The sequence below is a fragment of the Panulirus ornatus genome, chromosome 2 (assembly GCF_036320965.1).
Source record: "Panulirus ornatus isolate Po-2019 chromosome 2, ASM3632096v1, whole genome shotgun sequence".
Classification (NCBI taxonomy): Eukaryota; Metazoa; Arthropoda; class Malacostraca; order Decapoda; family Palinuridae; genus Panulirus; species Panulirus ornatus.
This window is the reverse complement of record NC_092225.1, coordinates 28,504,600-28,520,149: the sequence shown is the minus strand read 5'-3', so window position 1 is coordinate 28,520,149 and position 15,550 is coordinate 28,504,600. Positions and strand designations below refer to the sequence as shown.

At 47.9% G+C, this 15,550-nt stretch overlaps 1 protein-coding gene across 1 annotated transcript; it reads right to left on the bottom strand.

Annotated features, from left to right (window-relative positions):
* Positions 1–1,419: 1,419 nt before the first annotated feature.
* On the bottom strand, positions 1,420–13,204 carry LOC139755207 (uncharacterized). Its single transcript, XM_071673357.1, has 3 exons — positions 12,701–13,204; positions 7,010–7,144; positions 1,420–4,487 (listed from the first exon to the last, which is right to left on the bottom strand). Exons 1-3 carry the CDS (start codon positions 12,750–12,752, stop codon positions 4,219–4,221), a joined length of 456 nt encoding a protein of 151 aa, XP_071529458.1. The 5' UTR covers positions 12,753–13,204; the 3' UTR covers positions 1,420–4,218.
* Positions 13,205–15,550: the final 2,346 nt, after the last annotated feature.

Genomic DNA, 15,550 nt, shown 5'->3' with positions numbered 1-15,550 from the left:
AGGATCGACAGACGTATTATAATAGTTTTTGAGGTGACCGTAAGGATCAAGTTGGCAACATCATCCTAGCCACAAGTCGTCGTCCCATCGTGTTCAAGAGTCGTCCCATCGTGTTCAAGAGTCGTCCCATCGTGTTCAAGAGTCGTCCCATCGTGTTCAAGGGTCGTCCCGTCGTGTTCGAAAGTCGTCCCGTCGTGTTCAAGGGTCGTCCCGTCGTGTTCGAAAGTCGTCCCGTCGTGTTCAAGGGTCGTCCCGTCGTGTTCGAAAGTCGTCCCGTCGTGTTCAAGGGTCGTCCCGTCGTGTTCGAAAGTCGTCCCGTCGTGTTCAAGGGTCGTCCCGTCGTGTTCAAGGGTCGTCCCGTCGTGTACAAGGGTCGTCCCGTCGTATTCAACAGTCGTCCCGTCGTGTTCGAAAGTCGTCCCGTCGTGTTCAAGAGTCGTCTCGTCGTGTTCAAGGGTCGTTCCGTCGTGTACAAGGGTCGTCCCGTCGTGTTCAAGGGTCGTCCCGTCGTGTTCAAGAGTCGTCCCGTCGTGTTCAAGGGTCGTCCCGTCGTGTTCGAAAGTCGTCCCGTCGTGTTCAAGGGTCGTCCCGTCGTGTTCAAGGGTCGTCCCGTCGTGTACAAGGGTCGTCCCGTCGTATTCAACAGTCGTCCCGTCGTGTTCGAAAGTCGTCCCGTCGTGTTCAAGAGTCGTCTCGTCGTGTTCAAGGGTCGTTCCGTCGTGTACAAGGGTCGTCCCGTCGTGTTCAAGGGTCGTCCCGTCGTGTTCAAGAGTCGTCCCGTCGTGTTCAAGGGTCGTCCCGTCGTGTTCGAAAGTCGTCCCGTCGTGTTCAAGGGTCGTCCCGTCGTGTTCAAGGGTCGTCCCGTCGTGTACAAGGGTCGTCCCGTCGTATTCAACAGTCGTCCCGTCGTGTTCGAAAGTCGTCCCGTCGTGTTCAAGAGTCGTCCCGTCGTGTTCAAGGGTCGTCCCGTCGTGTTCAAGGGTCGTCCCGTCGTGTTCAAGAGTCGTCCCGTCGTGTTCAACAGTCGTCCCGTCGTGTTCAACAGTCGTCCCGTCGTGTTCAAGGGTCCAACGGGTCGTGCTCAAGATGTTAACATATATATTTACGTACCATGGAAAAAACATCCAGATATGATATAATGGTGAGAGAGATGTGACCGGTGAGGGTACATTAACGACTGCATTATGACACACAAGAGGACCACCTGCTGCCATCATGTACCATGTACATACATACACACACTTACTACAGAAAAGAGACACAGGTCTCAAGTGTTACATGGGTGAGTACATCAATGTGTTTATAGGAGTCATGATGAGGAATGGAAGACCACTAAAAGGGACCACAGCACGGGCCTGGCCAAGAACCAGTGCCTTTATCCACCAGCAAATTTCATTGACGTCTGGCAGCTGGAGAGAGAGAGAGAGAGAGAGAGAGAGAGAGAGAGAGAGAGAGAGAGAGAGAGAGAGAGAGAGAGAGAGAGAGAGAGAGAGAGAGAGAGAGTCTTTCGGGCTAGGCTATCAAATAGTTTTTTGTTTTTTTCATTTCTTTTACACCATCTCCCTCATGTTCGGTTGCATAACTCTGTGGTTCACTGTTATCTGGACATAACAAGACCTTACATACTACGGAAATATAACATATCACGGCAGAAAGTCAAGTAAACCCTACAAGAGCACGCATTGCCAAATACGTACCCCGTGCGCGCGCAGTTCCTCCAACAAAGACGTCATAATCTTTCTAATCCAAACTGAATCATTATTTTCCAATTATATAAACAATCAGTAGTTTACAGCTGACATCTTTTAATTCACTAGTTGACGTTCCAACCCGCATTTCTTATCTGTACCTTACAGACGTGTAAGCTGATGATCACAAAGCTACCTTAAAGTAACATAAATAAGACGACATTTTCAGTACACACTATCCATTGTCTTCAGTGTTACCTGTTAACTATTGTAAACTCGTATATTGTTTACTTCCTCTTTTTCTAAAATTCGCGAGATTACAGTGACTACTGAGAATTTTGATATATATATATATATATATATATATATATATATATATATATATATATATATATATATATATATATATATATATATATATTGGAAAGGATCACAATTTTGCGCGTGATCAATATATTCCTTAGAGTCCACGGGAAAAATGATGATGTGATTATTACACGAAAGTGCACTTGGGAACTTATCGTGTTTCATTTTCCCGTGGACTCATAGGAATATATATATAAGATTAAACCTGTCCACTGTCAGTGGTCTAACCTTGACTCTTTAACATTGTGATCTATATTGTCTTCATATCTATGTTATGATATGTATATCATGATGTCCGTAACATGTCATCTATCGTTTTATACACGTTTATCAAAGATGTATTGCATTATATTTCTACTGTGAATGTTCAAAATATTACGCCTAGCCATTTACTGACTCACTACTATTATGCATATTATCCATATACTCAATATAAAGCAGGAATTATGACCCTATACAATCTCATGAGAGGAGATCGGTTAAATTACAACGCCTACTCTTGACCTTCTCAACTCATGGCATTATGAGTTCCATTCAAAAGTGTGAGTGAGCGTCACTCACAGGGGATAAGCGTGAGTGACAGGTGTATGGTTTAAAACCCCGTCATCATGAAGTGATAGGCTCAAAGCATCCTGTTTTAGACTGTCAGGTTTTAAACATGTTTGCGTCATGTAACGACAGGGTCAGGCTATTGATGTGAGGGTCAATATTTCATCTCGAACACGACGATACGACCCTTGACTATGGCGGCTCAGCCTTTGACCTCTTAATTACGGGGTGAGGTCAAAGGCTAGATCATGGCACCCAAGGGTCGTCTCGTCGTACTCAAGGGGTCAAATAATGAGGTTGCCTGATGATGCTTCGATAGTTCGTCAAAGGTTTTGATGATTCGAACATATCTCAACAGACCAATTGAGATCATATCACCTCAAGCCACTTTATAAATTGTGACCCCCAGCCTGACATGGGCACAGCAGACTACAGCGAATAAGATACAGACTGAACGCTTATAAATGCCAATCATTTATTTACTTTATTTTTTACGAAGAGCGAAGCAGTTGAAGCAGGGTTCGATGATCCCCAGTCGTCTTAGTAAAGGGACCAATAACAACATTCGTAATAATGAGTATGATAGTCGCGACATAAAGGCGCTAACCTAATACCAAACCCTTGTCGTTAATATGAGTGTATCAGTATAGATATCGGGAGACGTAACTTTCATCTCTAAATAACATAGATGATGCACCTCAAGGCAGAGTCTATATTGGGGGTAGACATGAAATCAGCGGTTGTTCGGTGTGCTATGTATATCTATTCGAACTCGCCTTCCGGCTGCTTTCCGAGATAATTTTTCGTTTCGAATAACGCCATCACGCAACCTAACGCGTCTGCTGCCTAGTGTATATATGTGTGTGTGTGTGGATGGATGGGGAAGCTGTGGTATAGCACTTTCTCCATGTCCCTCGCAAAGAGAACAGGAACTGGTCGGGCACCAGATCTAGAGATATAACCCTCATTCGCTCAGCTAAAATCACTACATCAAAGCCTAGGAATAACATCTCAGCCAGTGTCTCACCCAGCAGCGGTGAATGGACTGGTAAATGAGCACTGCAGTGTGTGTGATAATACTGCAGGGTGTATGATTAATACTGCAGCGTATGATAATACTGCAGCGTATGATAACACTGCGGTGTATGATGAAAGGTAGATGTGAACCAATCAAGGATATGAATGAGTGCGGATGATGATTCGGGTGATGAGGCCAGATACTTGATGGTGGGGCCGTCCTGGCCAGTGACCCCCTTAAGGGGCGTTGTCACTCCAGACGATGTTGGGGGAAGGGTTTGTAGGGCCTGGCACTCCGGTGTAGCATGGGAAGGGGTTGGTTGATCTGTAGGGCCTGGCCACTCCTGTGAAGCACTATGGGGCCAGCAGGTATGGCGATGGGTGTCTATAGGGCATGGCACTCCGGCGTAGAAGGTGTGGGGTGATCTGTAGGGACCGGCACTCCGGCGTAGCAGCAGCAGGAGTGGGGAGAGGTGGGGTGGGGTCTGTAGGGCCTGGCACTCCGGTACAGCAGCAGGAGGCCAGCGGGGACATCAGTTAGAGTCTGGCACTCCAGCCGTGACTACCAGGGGCCCAGCAGGACGAGCGGAGGCACCAGTTAGGACTGGTTCCCTGACGTGGCAGTAGGAGCCAGCAGGAGCAGGGAGGGCGTCAGCAGGGGTGCCAGGAGCGGCAGGAGTAGAAGCACCACCGGCAGGACCAGGCTGGACGCACCGCTGCCGTTGCAGCCGCTCTCTCTGCAGCAGAAGACGCAGTCGTAGGCCGAGGCGGAGTAGTCGCAGAGGAGGCCGAGATGAGCCTCCTCCTCCCGGGGCAGGTGGCAGGGGGCCAGGGCGCAGCCCTTCTCCACCCACTGGTGACCGTCACCTGTAGGCACAACACACCACATTCACCACCACACCAACCACAGCACACCGACCACAACACACCACATTCACCACCACACCAGACCACTGCACACCGACCACAACACACCACATTCACCATCACACCAACCACAGCACCACACTTACCACCATCCCGACCACAACACACCACATTCACCACCACACCAACCACAGCACACCGACCACAACATACCACATTCACCACCACACCAGACCACTGCACACCGACCACAACACACCACATTCACCATCACACCAACCACAGCACCACACTTACCACCACACCGACCACAACACACCACATTCACCACCACACCAACCACAGCACACCGACCACAACATACCACATTCACCACCACACCAGACCACTGCACACCGACCACAACACACCACAATCACCATCACACCAACCACAGCACCACACTTACCAATACACCGACCACAACACACCACATTCACCACCACAATACACCACAATCACCACCAACCACTAGGGAACGACAGGAGGCATGGGGCCTCCTACCCACGAGTACAGCTCAACATGCATAAGTTTGTAACTAACATTTCCCTAATGAGGATGAGAGACATGACCGGTCTGTAGGAGACATGACAAGCGTGGGAGTGACATGACAGGTGTGGGAGTGACATGACATCTCTGGAAGGGACATGACAGGTGTGGGAGAGACATGACGAAAGGAACATGACAGATTTAGAAGGTTTAGAAGAGACATGACAGGAGTAAAAGACAGACGACATGTGTCTGCGTGATATGACAGGTGAGGAGGAGACATGGCCAGTGTGTGAGCGACATGATAGGCGTGACAGAGAGATGGCAAGTCTGGGAGTGATATGACAGACGTGAAGGAGATGACATGTGTACCAAAAAGACATATGAGTGACATGGCTGGTGTAGAAAAAGAGACATGACAGGCGTCAATGAGACATGAACATGCGTGGGAGAAACATGGCAAATGCGTGAGTGACATGTTAAGTATAGAAGAGAGACAATATGAGAAATACATTCTCAGTAACTAATTTCTAATGACCCAAGGACCCCTTTTCCAGGAGCTCCTGCAGCCTAAGGCTGCGCTACACTCAGTAGCAGGGACAACATGGACTCCTCTGAAACCAGGAGTTCTTTGACGGAGACTGAGCTCTTGTTTTCCCCTGTCACCTCGAGATGACCAGCACCTCAGTCCCCAAGACTCACTTCACCTTCCAGAACCAGCCGCTGTCACCTCCTCGCCTAGCCACCAACACCACTCCACCTCCTCACAGTTCTCACTCAAACTTCTGTCTAATCTCCCTGTCGCATTCAACCGCCTCATATAATTGGCTAATAATTTCATATACATATAATGACGTAATCTCTACCCCGGGAATCGAACCCCGGTCCATCTGTGTGGCAGCCACGTAGCCTAACTCCCCCATAGACCACGACGACGGACAGGAGGGTCGATTCTTGGGGTACACACTGCCACACAGTTTACATCAGATATCATGTGCACATTACAGGATTGGTATATATATATATATATATATATATATATATATATATATATATATATATATATATATATATATATATATTGTCAGGAAAACTTTCTGAAAGTCTAAGTGGAAACAAATACCTGACATGTTTCTGAGGCAAATATGAAAGAGACATGAGGACTTTGGGGAGAGAGAGAGAGAGAGAGAGAGAGAGAGAAAGAAGACAGGTGTGGGAGATACGTCAGGAGCGGGAGTGACACGTGACGAAAGAGACGTGGCCATGACACATGGGTAAGAGAAATGACAGGCGTGGGATTAAAGACATGACAATAGTTGTAGGAGTGACATGAGGAACATGACACGCGCTGGGAGAACATGACAAAATACATACAGACGCAGTTATTGTAAGAGGAGAGGAAGATGATGGAACAGGGGCATGTTCTGGGATAAAATAGACCTGACCTGGGTAAAAGAGACATGACCTGGGTAAAAGAGACATGACCTGGGCAAAGGGACATGACCTGGGCAAAAAGACATGATCTGGTCAAAAAGGAGACATGAGCTGGGTGAAAAATATAGACATGACCAGGGCAAAAAGAGACATGACCTGGTCAAAAAGGGGACATGAGCTGGGTGAAAAATATAGACATGACCTGGGCAAAAAATAAAGACGCGGCAAGCGAAGAAAAGATCCTGGGACGACCCAGACATGACAGGAGTAGGTAGGAAAGGGATGCGACAGGCGACCGTAGAGTGGCACTGCCACACACACACACACACACACACACACACACACATATGACATGAGTAAGGTAGCACGCGTGACAGTGCCCCAGAGAGAGAGAGAGAGAGAGAGAGAGAGAGAGAGAGAGAGAGAGAGAGAGAGAGAGAGAGAGAGAGAGAGAGAGAGAGAAGGGGTTTCAGAGACATGGGGGGTGAGGGTAGGGAAAGGGAACGGGTGGGTGGGTGGGGGAAGAGGGGTGGAGTCCAAGTTCAGTGAGGCAGATGTACCGGTCTTCCTGTCTCTGGTCTGGCACCTATCGTAGAGCTGGTCGTCCGGGCAGGGCAGGAGGTACTGCAGCGTGCAGGCCGACCCCTCGCTCACGTTGCACTGGTAGCACGACAGGTCGTTCTTCTTCAGGCTCTCTGTGGTGGAGGACAACAAGAACACGACACCCCGTGAGACGAACCACGGAAACATACGAAGCAAGCAGCAAAGTGATCTATCTATCTATCTATCTATCTATCTATCTATCTATCTCTCTCTCTCTCTCTCTCTCTCTCTCTCTCTCTCTCTATATATATATATATATATATATATATATATATATATATATATATATATGTATATATATAATTATATATATGTATATATATATAATTTATCCCTGGGGATAGGGGAGAAAGAATTCTTCCCACGTATTCCCTGCGTGTCGTAGAAGGCGACTAAAAGGGAAGGGAACGGGGGGCTGGAAATCCTCCCCTCTCGTTTCTCATTTTCCTAAAGAAGGAACAGAGAAGGGGGCCAAGTGAGGATGTTCCCTCAAAGGCTCAGTCCTCTGTTCTTAACGCTACCTCGCTAATGCGGGAAATAGCGAATAGTATGAAAAAAAAAAATATATATATATATATAATGTGTGTGTGTGTAATATTGTTATATACATGAAAAGGCTGGAGCATTACATATCTATATATCTATATATCTATCTATCTATCTATCTATCTATCTATATATATATATATATATATATATATATATATATATATATATATATATATAAGGCGACTAAGAAGGGCGGGAGGCTGGAAATCCTCCCCTCCTGTGTTACTTTCCAAATTACGGAACGAAACATGCGGGGAAATAACGAACAACTATGGAAGAAAAGGAGACACACTGGTCACTGGTGAGGGACTGAACGAAGGGTTTGGGAAGACGAGCAACAACGCCGCGCTTGACTGGCCAATGCATCGCTGATCTGGCGTCGTGAGTAATGACAATACACAAGTGACAGAGACGGAGCCTCTGGGGGGTGGTGCAAACAACCTTCCCAGGGCTGAACAAACAGGTGGTAAACAAGTGATATCTCACACACACACACACACACACACACACACACACACACACACACAACACATTTGAGGATTTAATTTCCTGGAGCGAATCTTGAACATTTCTCAACCCCTCCCCCAATCCTCACTACCCACCAGTGGGGGTGTTTTAGGGGGATGATGGGGGATGGAGAAGAGGTGATGGGGGGGAGGAAGAGGTGAGGGGAGGGGAGAGGAGGCGGTCGAAATAACTTACGATAAACAAAAATTTAAACAGAAAACTCATGGGTATGTCAGGTCGTGTCATGGGTAGGTGTATGCCAGTCATGTCATGGGTATGTGTATGCCAGTCATGTCATGGGTAGGTGTATGCCAGTCATGTCATGGGTAGGTGTATGGCAGTCATGTCATGGGTATGTGTATGCCAGTCATGTCATGGGTATGTGTATGCCAGTCATGTCATGGGTAGGTGTATGCCAGTCATGTCATGGGTAGGTGTATGCCAATCATGTCATGGGTATGTGTATGTCTGCTCATGTCATGGGTAGGTGTATGCCAGTCATGTCATGGGTATGTGTATGCCAGTCATGTCATGGGTAGGTGTATGCCAGTCATGTCATGGGTAGGTGTATGGCAGTCATGTCATGGGTATGTGTATGCCAGTCATGTCATGGGTATGTGTATGCCAGTCATGTCATGGGTAGGTGTATGCCAGTCATGTCATGGGTATGTGTATGCCAGTCATGTCATGGGTATGTGTATGCCAGTCATGTCATGGGTAGGTGTATGCCAGTCATGTCATGGGTATGTGTATGCCAGTCATGTCATGGGTAGGTGTATGCCAGTCATGTCATGGGTAGGTGTATGCCAGCTATGTCATGGGTATGTGTATGCCAGTCATGTCATGGGTATGTGTATGCCAGTCATGTCATGGGTAGGTGTATGCCAGTCATGTCATGGGTATGTGTATGCCAGTCATGTCATGGGTATGTGTATGCCAGTCATGTCATGGGTAGGTGTATGCCAATCATGTCATGGGTAGGTGTATGCCAGTCATGTCATGGGTAGGTGTATGCCAGTCATGTCATGGGTAGGTGTATGCCAGTCATGTCATGGGTATGTGTATGCCAGTCATGTCATGGGTATGTGTATGCCAGTCATGTCATGGGTAGGTGTATGCCAGTCATGTCATGGGTAGGTGTATGCCAGTCATGTCATGGGTAGGTGTATGCCAGTCATGTCATGGGTAGGTGTATGCCAGTCATGTCATGGGTTGTCAAACATATGATGAACGAAAGATGAAATGTCTCAGAGAATTCTATGAGCAGATCACAGTGACAGTAATAACACTGCAACAGACGGTGACCCACCGTAACACAAGAAGTAACACTGTAACAGACGGTGACCCACCGTAACACAAGTAGTAACAGTGTAAAAGACGGTGACACACCGTAACACAAGTAGTAACACCGTAACGACGGTGACCCATCGTAACACAAGTAGTAACACTATAACAGACGGTGACCCACCGTAACACATGTAGTAACACTGTAACAGACGGTGACCCACCGTAACACAATAACACACGGTGACAACCGCTAACCACCAGTAACACCAAGTAACATTAACAGTATGCACACACACACACACACTGTTACAGTGGAAGAAGATGACATGTTCACAGTAACACGGCAACACAAGTAACCTTAGTTATATCAAAACACCAGTGACACGGCAAAACCAGGAGCAGGAGTAACATTACGAGTAACACGGCAACACGGGTCATCTGTAACACAGCAACGCAAGCACCAGAGTATCATCAGTAACACAGAACACAAGTAACAAAGTAGCGTCAGTATCACGGCAACACCAGTAACACAGGGGGTAACATCAAAAACAATAACACAGGGGTAACACCAAACACAGTAACACAGGGGGTAACATCAAAAACAATAACACCGGGGGTAACACCAAACACAGTAACACAGGGGGTAACATCAAAAACAATAACACCGGGGGTAACACCAAACACAGTAACACAGGGGGTAACACCAAAAACGGTAACTCAGGAGGTAACACAAAAACAATAACACGGGGTAACACCAAAATCGGTAACTAAGGGGGTATCAACAAAAACAATAACACGGGGTAACACCAAATACGGTACTCAGGGGGTAACACCAAAAACGGTAACACAGGGGGTAACACCAAAACAAGGTGACGTTAACACAGTAACACAGCCTCTTTAACCTGGCTGGCTGCGGCCGTCCAGTGAGTGGTGGAGTTGGTTGGCTCACCCCCCCCCCCCCAGGCACGCACCCCAGGAACCCTCCAGCCTAACCACATCCCCCAGGAACCTTCCAATCCAAGCACGCACCCCAGGAACCCTCAATCCCAGGCACATCCCTAAGAACCCTCCACCCCAGGCAAGCACCCCAGAAACCCTCCACCCCAGGCAAGCACCCCAGGAACCCTCCACCCCAGGCAAGCACCCCAGGAACCCTCCACCCCAGGCACGCACCCCAGGAACCCTCCACCCCAGGCAAGCACCCCAGAACCCTCCACCCCAGGCACGCACCCCAGGAACCCTCCACCCCAGGCACGCACCCCAGGAACCCTCCAACCCAGGCAAGCACCCCAGAAACCCTCCACCCCAGGCAAGCACCCCAGAAACCCTCCACCCCAGGCACGCACCCCAGGAACCCTCCACCCCAGGCACAGCACCCCAGGAACCCTCCACCCCAGGCAAGCACCCCAGGAACCCTCCACCCCAGGAACCCTCCACCCCAGGCACACACCCCAGGAACCCTCCACCCCAGGCACGTCACATACCTACCCTAGAAACATTCTAACCCAGGCACAACCCCAACTCTAGCCATCCCCAAATCAGGCACACCCGACACCATGGACTCCCTACCCCGATCCCAAATACACACACACCATCACCCCAGTATACCCCAGACCCAGGCAACCCTCACTCTATACCTTACCCCCCCCCTCCGACACACCCCCAACACATGCAGACATCCCCCTCCCATCTCCTCTCCTCTCACCCTACCACAGGCACACCCGGCCCTACCCTACCATCTACAGGTGGCTCTTCCTGTGGCGGAAGTGGAATCAGAAGTCTTCCGCCTTACTTAACTCTCCTGCTACCACACCTCTCTCTCCCTCCCTCCGCCGTGACGCTGCCGTTCACTCCCTCTGTTCTACGGGTATCCTTTCGGGCACCGGTGGGTCTCGTGAGCCGGCTGGTTGTGCCCCGGAGACACCCAAGGCTGTCACAGAACCCGCGTCACGGTGTCAGAAAACCTTAACCATTATCTTCGATTCGTATCATTACGGCATTCTCTACCTTTTGGTCCTTCCCTATTCCGATAACCTATCTATCTTTAAGAGTCAACTCTGAGTAACATATGTGTTCTTTTCGTTAATATAGTTGATTCTTCCCTTCAACCAGAATAACCCTGGTTAGTGTGTGATCTCGCCCATGTCAGGGTGGAAAATAGAATCCCTCTAATTTCCTACGTGTTGCCCTTAATCTCCCCGCCCACAGCCCTAAACTCACATCCCTCACCCTTAATCTCACTCCCACAGCCTCATCCTCCCACTCACACCCTCAATCTCCCAACCACAGCCTTAACCTCCCACCCACACCCTTAACTCTAACCTCCCATCCACAGCCCTAACCTTCCATCCAAAGCCCGAATCTCCTAGCCACAACCCTCACCCTGCAGCCACGGCCCTATCCTCCCATCCACCGCCCTAACCACACACTAACTCATCTAACTTCAACTTTTCGCTCATTTTTTTTTTTTTATCTTTTCGTATCGTCGTGAACGACGCCGGCCATGTTGGACGAGGCAGCTGGTGGAAAGATCAACCATGGCTACGTTCATCAAAACTGACGGAGCGATTCCCACATTTTGGATGAGATGAAGAACTGTCGTCTTCACGAAGGACGCAGAGCCGCAACAATATACGTCAGTTACAACGCACACAACAGAGGATAAAGTAACTCTATTCATTACTAAGAAATGTGTAGACTGAAAACGAAAAAAAAACAAAGATAAAGTTATATATCGTGATGGATAGACTAAACTGAAATGTCACCTCAACAGAGTAAAGGTAACTGGAAAAAAAAAAAATACATAGAGCCTTCAAAACCTGCTGCAGATGGTACCCACCTGTGGCTCTCCTAGTTCAGCAATTATCGAAAGGAAATCACTCATGAGTGGAGACATGAACAACACCATGAGCGTAGCTGGATAAAAGCCCAGCCATATTTTTTGACGAATATATTACCTTTAACAACAGAGTTCAGTCAGAAACGAAAATAAATGTCACTGGTAATGGACAGTACTACTAGATATAAACCTTGGAATATAAACATACATAAAGGGGCAAGATATACTTATAACTACGATACAACAGCCAACTTAACGCTGGTTCGTAAAAGACTACCAAGGAACATTATAGAACAACAGACAAGAATAAATCTTTTTAAGAAAACTAAAAACCCCAGAAAAATCATTTGTGCTTCATTCTAAACTGAAGGATTTACAATAATCATTTTTGTTTCCTTAAGTTGAGTTTGAGTATCCGGTCAGCAGAAGGAAAATCTCCCGTCACAAGAACGCAAGTAAGCCTCACCTGAGAGAGCCAGACACGCCCCTATGCACCATATCCTAAGAGCGAAAGTCATCGTGTGTGGGTGTTGCTGTTAACGCTTCTCCTCCACCGTTCCAAAATCAGTTTAGCAAAGATCCCTATATAACAACATTAATCTTTTTAGAAGTCTCCCGCGTTTTTTCGGAACTCAGAAAACAGGATTTCTGGAGATATCATTTCATTGTCAATGTATGAAGGACATACTGACGAAGTTCTGGTAATATAACACTAGTCCGGTGGTATAATAGTACGCAGTTGAAGTGGATATAACGACAGTTATATATGGTTGACGTTCAGTTCATGTTTGACGAGCGGACGCCACGGACGATGATTAATCCAAGCGGTCGTCAGCTCCTGCCCTCATCGGCTGACACTGTTAACTGCTGCTGTGAGGGGTGACACAGCGGCGACAGGTGGCCACACAGCACAAGGCACAGCGCCCGCTCACTGCTGCTGGCTTACTGGTGGCGGTTGGCGGCGTGGCAAGGATGGAGGGCGCCTGCGTGCCACCACCCTCACCATCTCCCTCCCTCTCATTCTCACCATCCCTTACTATCCCTCTGTAGTTCACTATCCCCTCACACACTGTAACACATCATGCACGTCTCGGGGAGGATTTTTTTTTTTTATGAATTCGTTTTCGTTATGGCTTCCCGCCTCGCTCGCCCATCAGATCGCACTCATTCATTCGCTCTTAATTCACATCCTGGGACCGCCTGTACCCCCCGTTATGGCATGTCCACTGCGACACAGTACTTCCTTGTCACCCACTTTTACCAGTGGTATATTTTCACAACGAGATAATTCCACATTCCCACATATTTTTTTCGTTTTTAACAAGATTAACCAACCTCAAAAATAATGTCTGTCCTCTCTGTCGGTGTCTGACATTGGACGGGCAGTTTAGTATCTATACGCTCACTCATTACCTCCATTTTTATCTTACGTTAATTATATATACACTGACACATATACACATTCAAGGTTACATTTGGGAACTTGGTTGTGAAGAGGGATGACCCTTTAGTTACAGTGTCAGGCCCTGGTTAGAGTGACAGTACCAGGTCTTGGCTAGGTGGTTGTCAGGTTCAGGACATGATGGTGTCAGGTCCTGGTCGGGGTAGCGTCAGGTGTTGGCCAGGATGGTGCTGGTCAAGACCTGGCCATGAGTACCACCATGTTTTGAATTTGTGCAGTTATGAGACGGGATGAGGGAGGCGCTCTGAGCCGGTGCAGTTATGAGACGGGGGGTAAGTAGGCGTTCTGAGCCGGTGCAGTTATGAGACGGAGGGGAAGTAGGCGTTCTGGTATGCTGGAATTATACGATGGAAGGAGGGAGGGAGGGATTTGGGACTTATGGAATTATGATTCGGTGGGAGGGAGGGCTTTTGAGTTATTGGAATTATGAGATGAAAGGAAGGAGGCGTTCTCAATTGTTGGAATTGAGACGGAGATGTAGGCGTTCTGAGCTGCCGGAATCATTAGACGGAAGGGGGGGAGAAGGTTCATCGCTGATGAAGTTATAAGGTGTGGTAGGGAGGAGTTCTGAGCTGGGCGAATTATGAAACGAGAGGGATCAAGGCATTCTGAGCTGGTAGAATTATGATACCAGGAGTGGGGTAAGAGGGAAGCTTTCTGAGTTTGTCAAATCGTGAGACGAGGAGGATGAAGGCTTCCTGATCTGAAAGTTATATGACTAGAGGGGGAGGGGGGTGTGAGGTATTCTGAGCTGGTGAAATCATGAGACGGGGAAAGGGAGGGAGACGTTCTGAGATGGTGGGATTATTAGACATGGGGAGGGAGGCGTTCTGAACTGTTAAGAGTTTTATGACAGGGGAAGGGGGTGTTTTGAGCTGAGGGCATTATGAGACGGAGATGAGGGGGGGAGGAAAGGTGTTCTGAACTGATGGAGTTATGAGACGGGTAGGGGGGGGGGGGGGTTAAGGTGTTCTGAGTTATGAGACGGGATTTTTAAGAAAGGTGCCATTTTCAGTTCGGATGTGTTCTGGGACATACGGGCTATATGATGGGACTTTTTGAGTCTAAGGATGGGTTTGGTGGGACGATTGTCATGGCTGCGATAACGGTGGAGGAACGGCGTGCAATCGTACGCTGGGAGTGCAGTGGAACTGGGGTAAAGGAACGTTCTGAGACGTGGGGGAAGGGGGAAGAGGAGGGGGGAAGTAATGTGGCCGAGAGAGGTTTTTGAGATCCCAGATGAGTGCCATGTCTCCCCAGCAGCAACTTAATACACAGCTACTGGACGACAGGAAGCTGTGGTGAACTAGCTTTTCACTCTATCAGTATCTCTATCTCTTTTACTCTCCTTTTTCCCATCTCTCTTCATATATATTTTATCCTCTGTATGTTACTCTCTCACGCCTCATCTCTCTACATACATTTTATTCATCTCTCTCTCTCTCTGGCTCTCCCTCCCAGCAGCAGCTGGGGGCGGCAGGCTAGCGCCAGCCAGGATCAATAACATTCACCCCACTCGCGAATTTCCCCACCCGCCCTCCTTTTTCCCAGGATAAACGAGGGGAAATAGCAGATATATTTGACCGAAGATAATCATCTAGAACCACAGCACAGCCTAAGCTGACTAAACCCGCATATTAGGCTCCCACAGAGTCTCTCCTGATTTTACATTAGTTTTTTCCAATGTACGGAAACAATATTCGGAAAAGCTTAAAGCAATAAATCATGCCATGTGTATGATAATCTAAACCAATTTCACTGTGCTTTGAGTGGGCTCTTCGTGTCGTTATTAGCATTCATCAAGTTCCTGAGACTGACAAAATCATAATAAAAACGACAAAAAAGGTACATCAC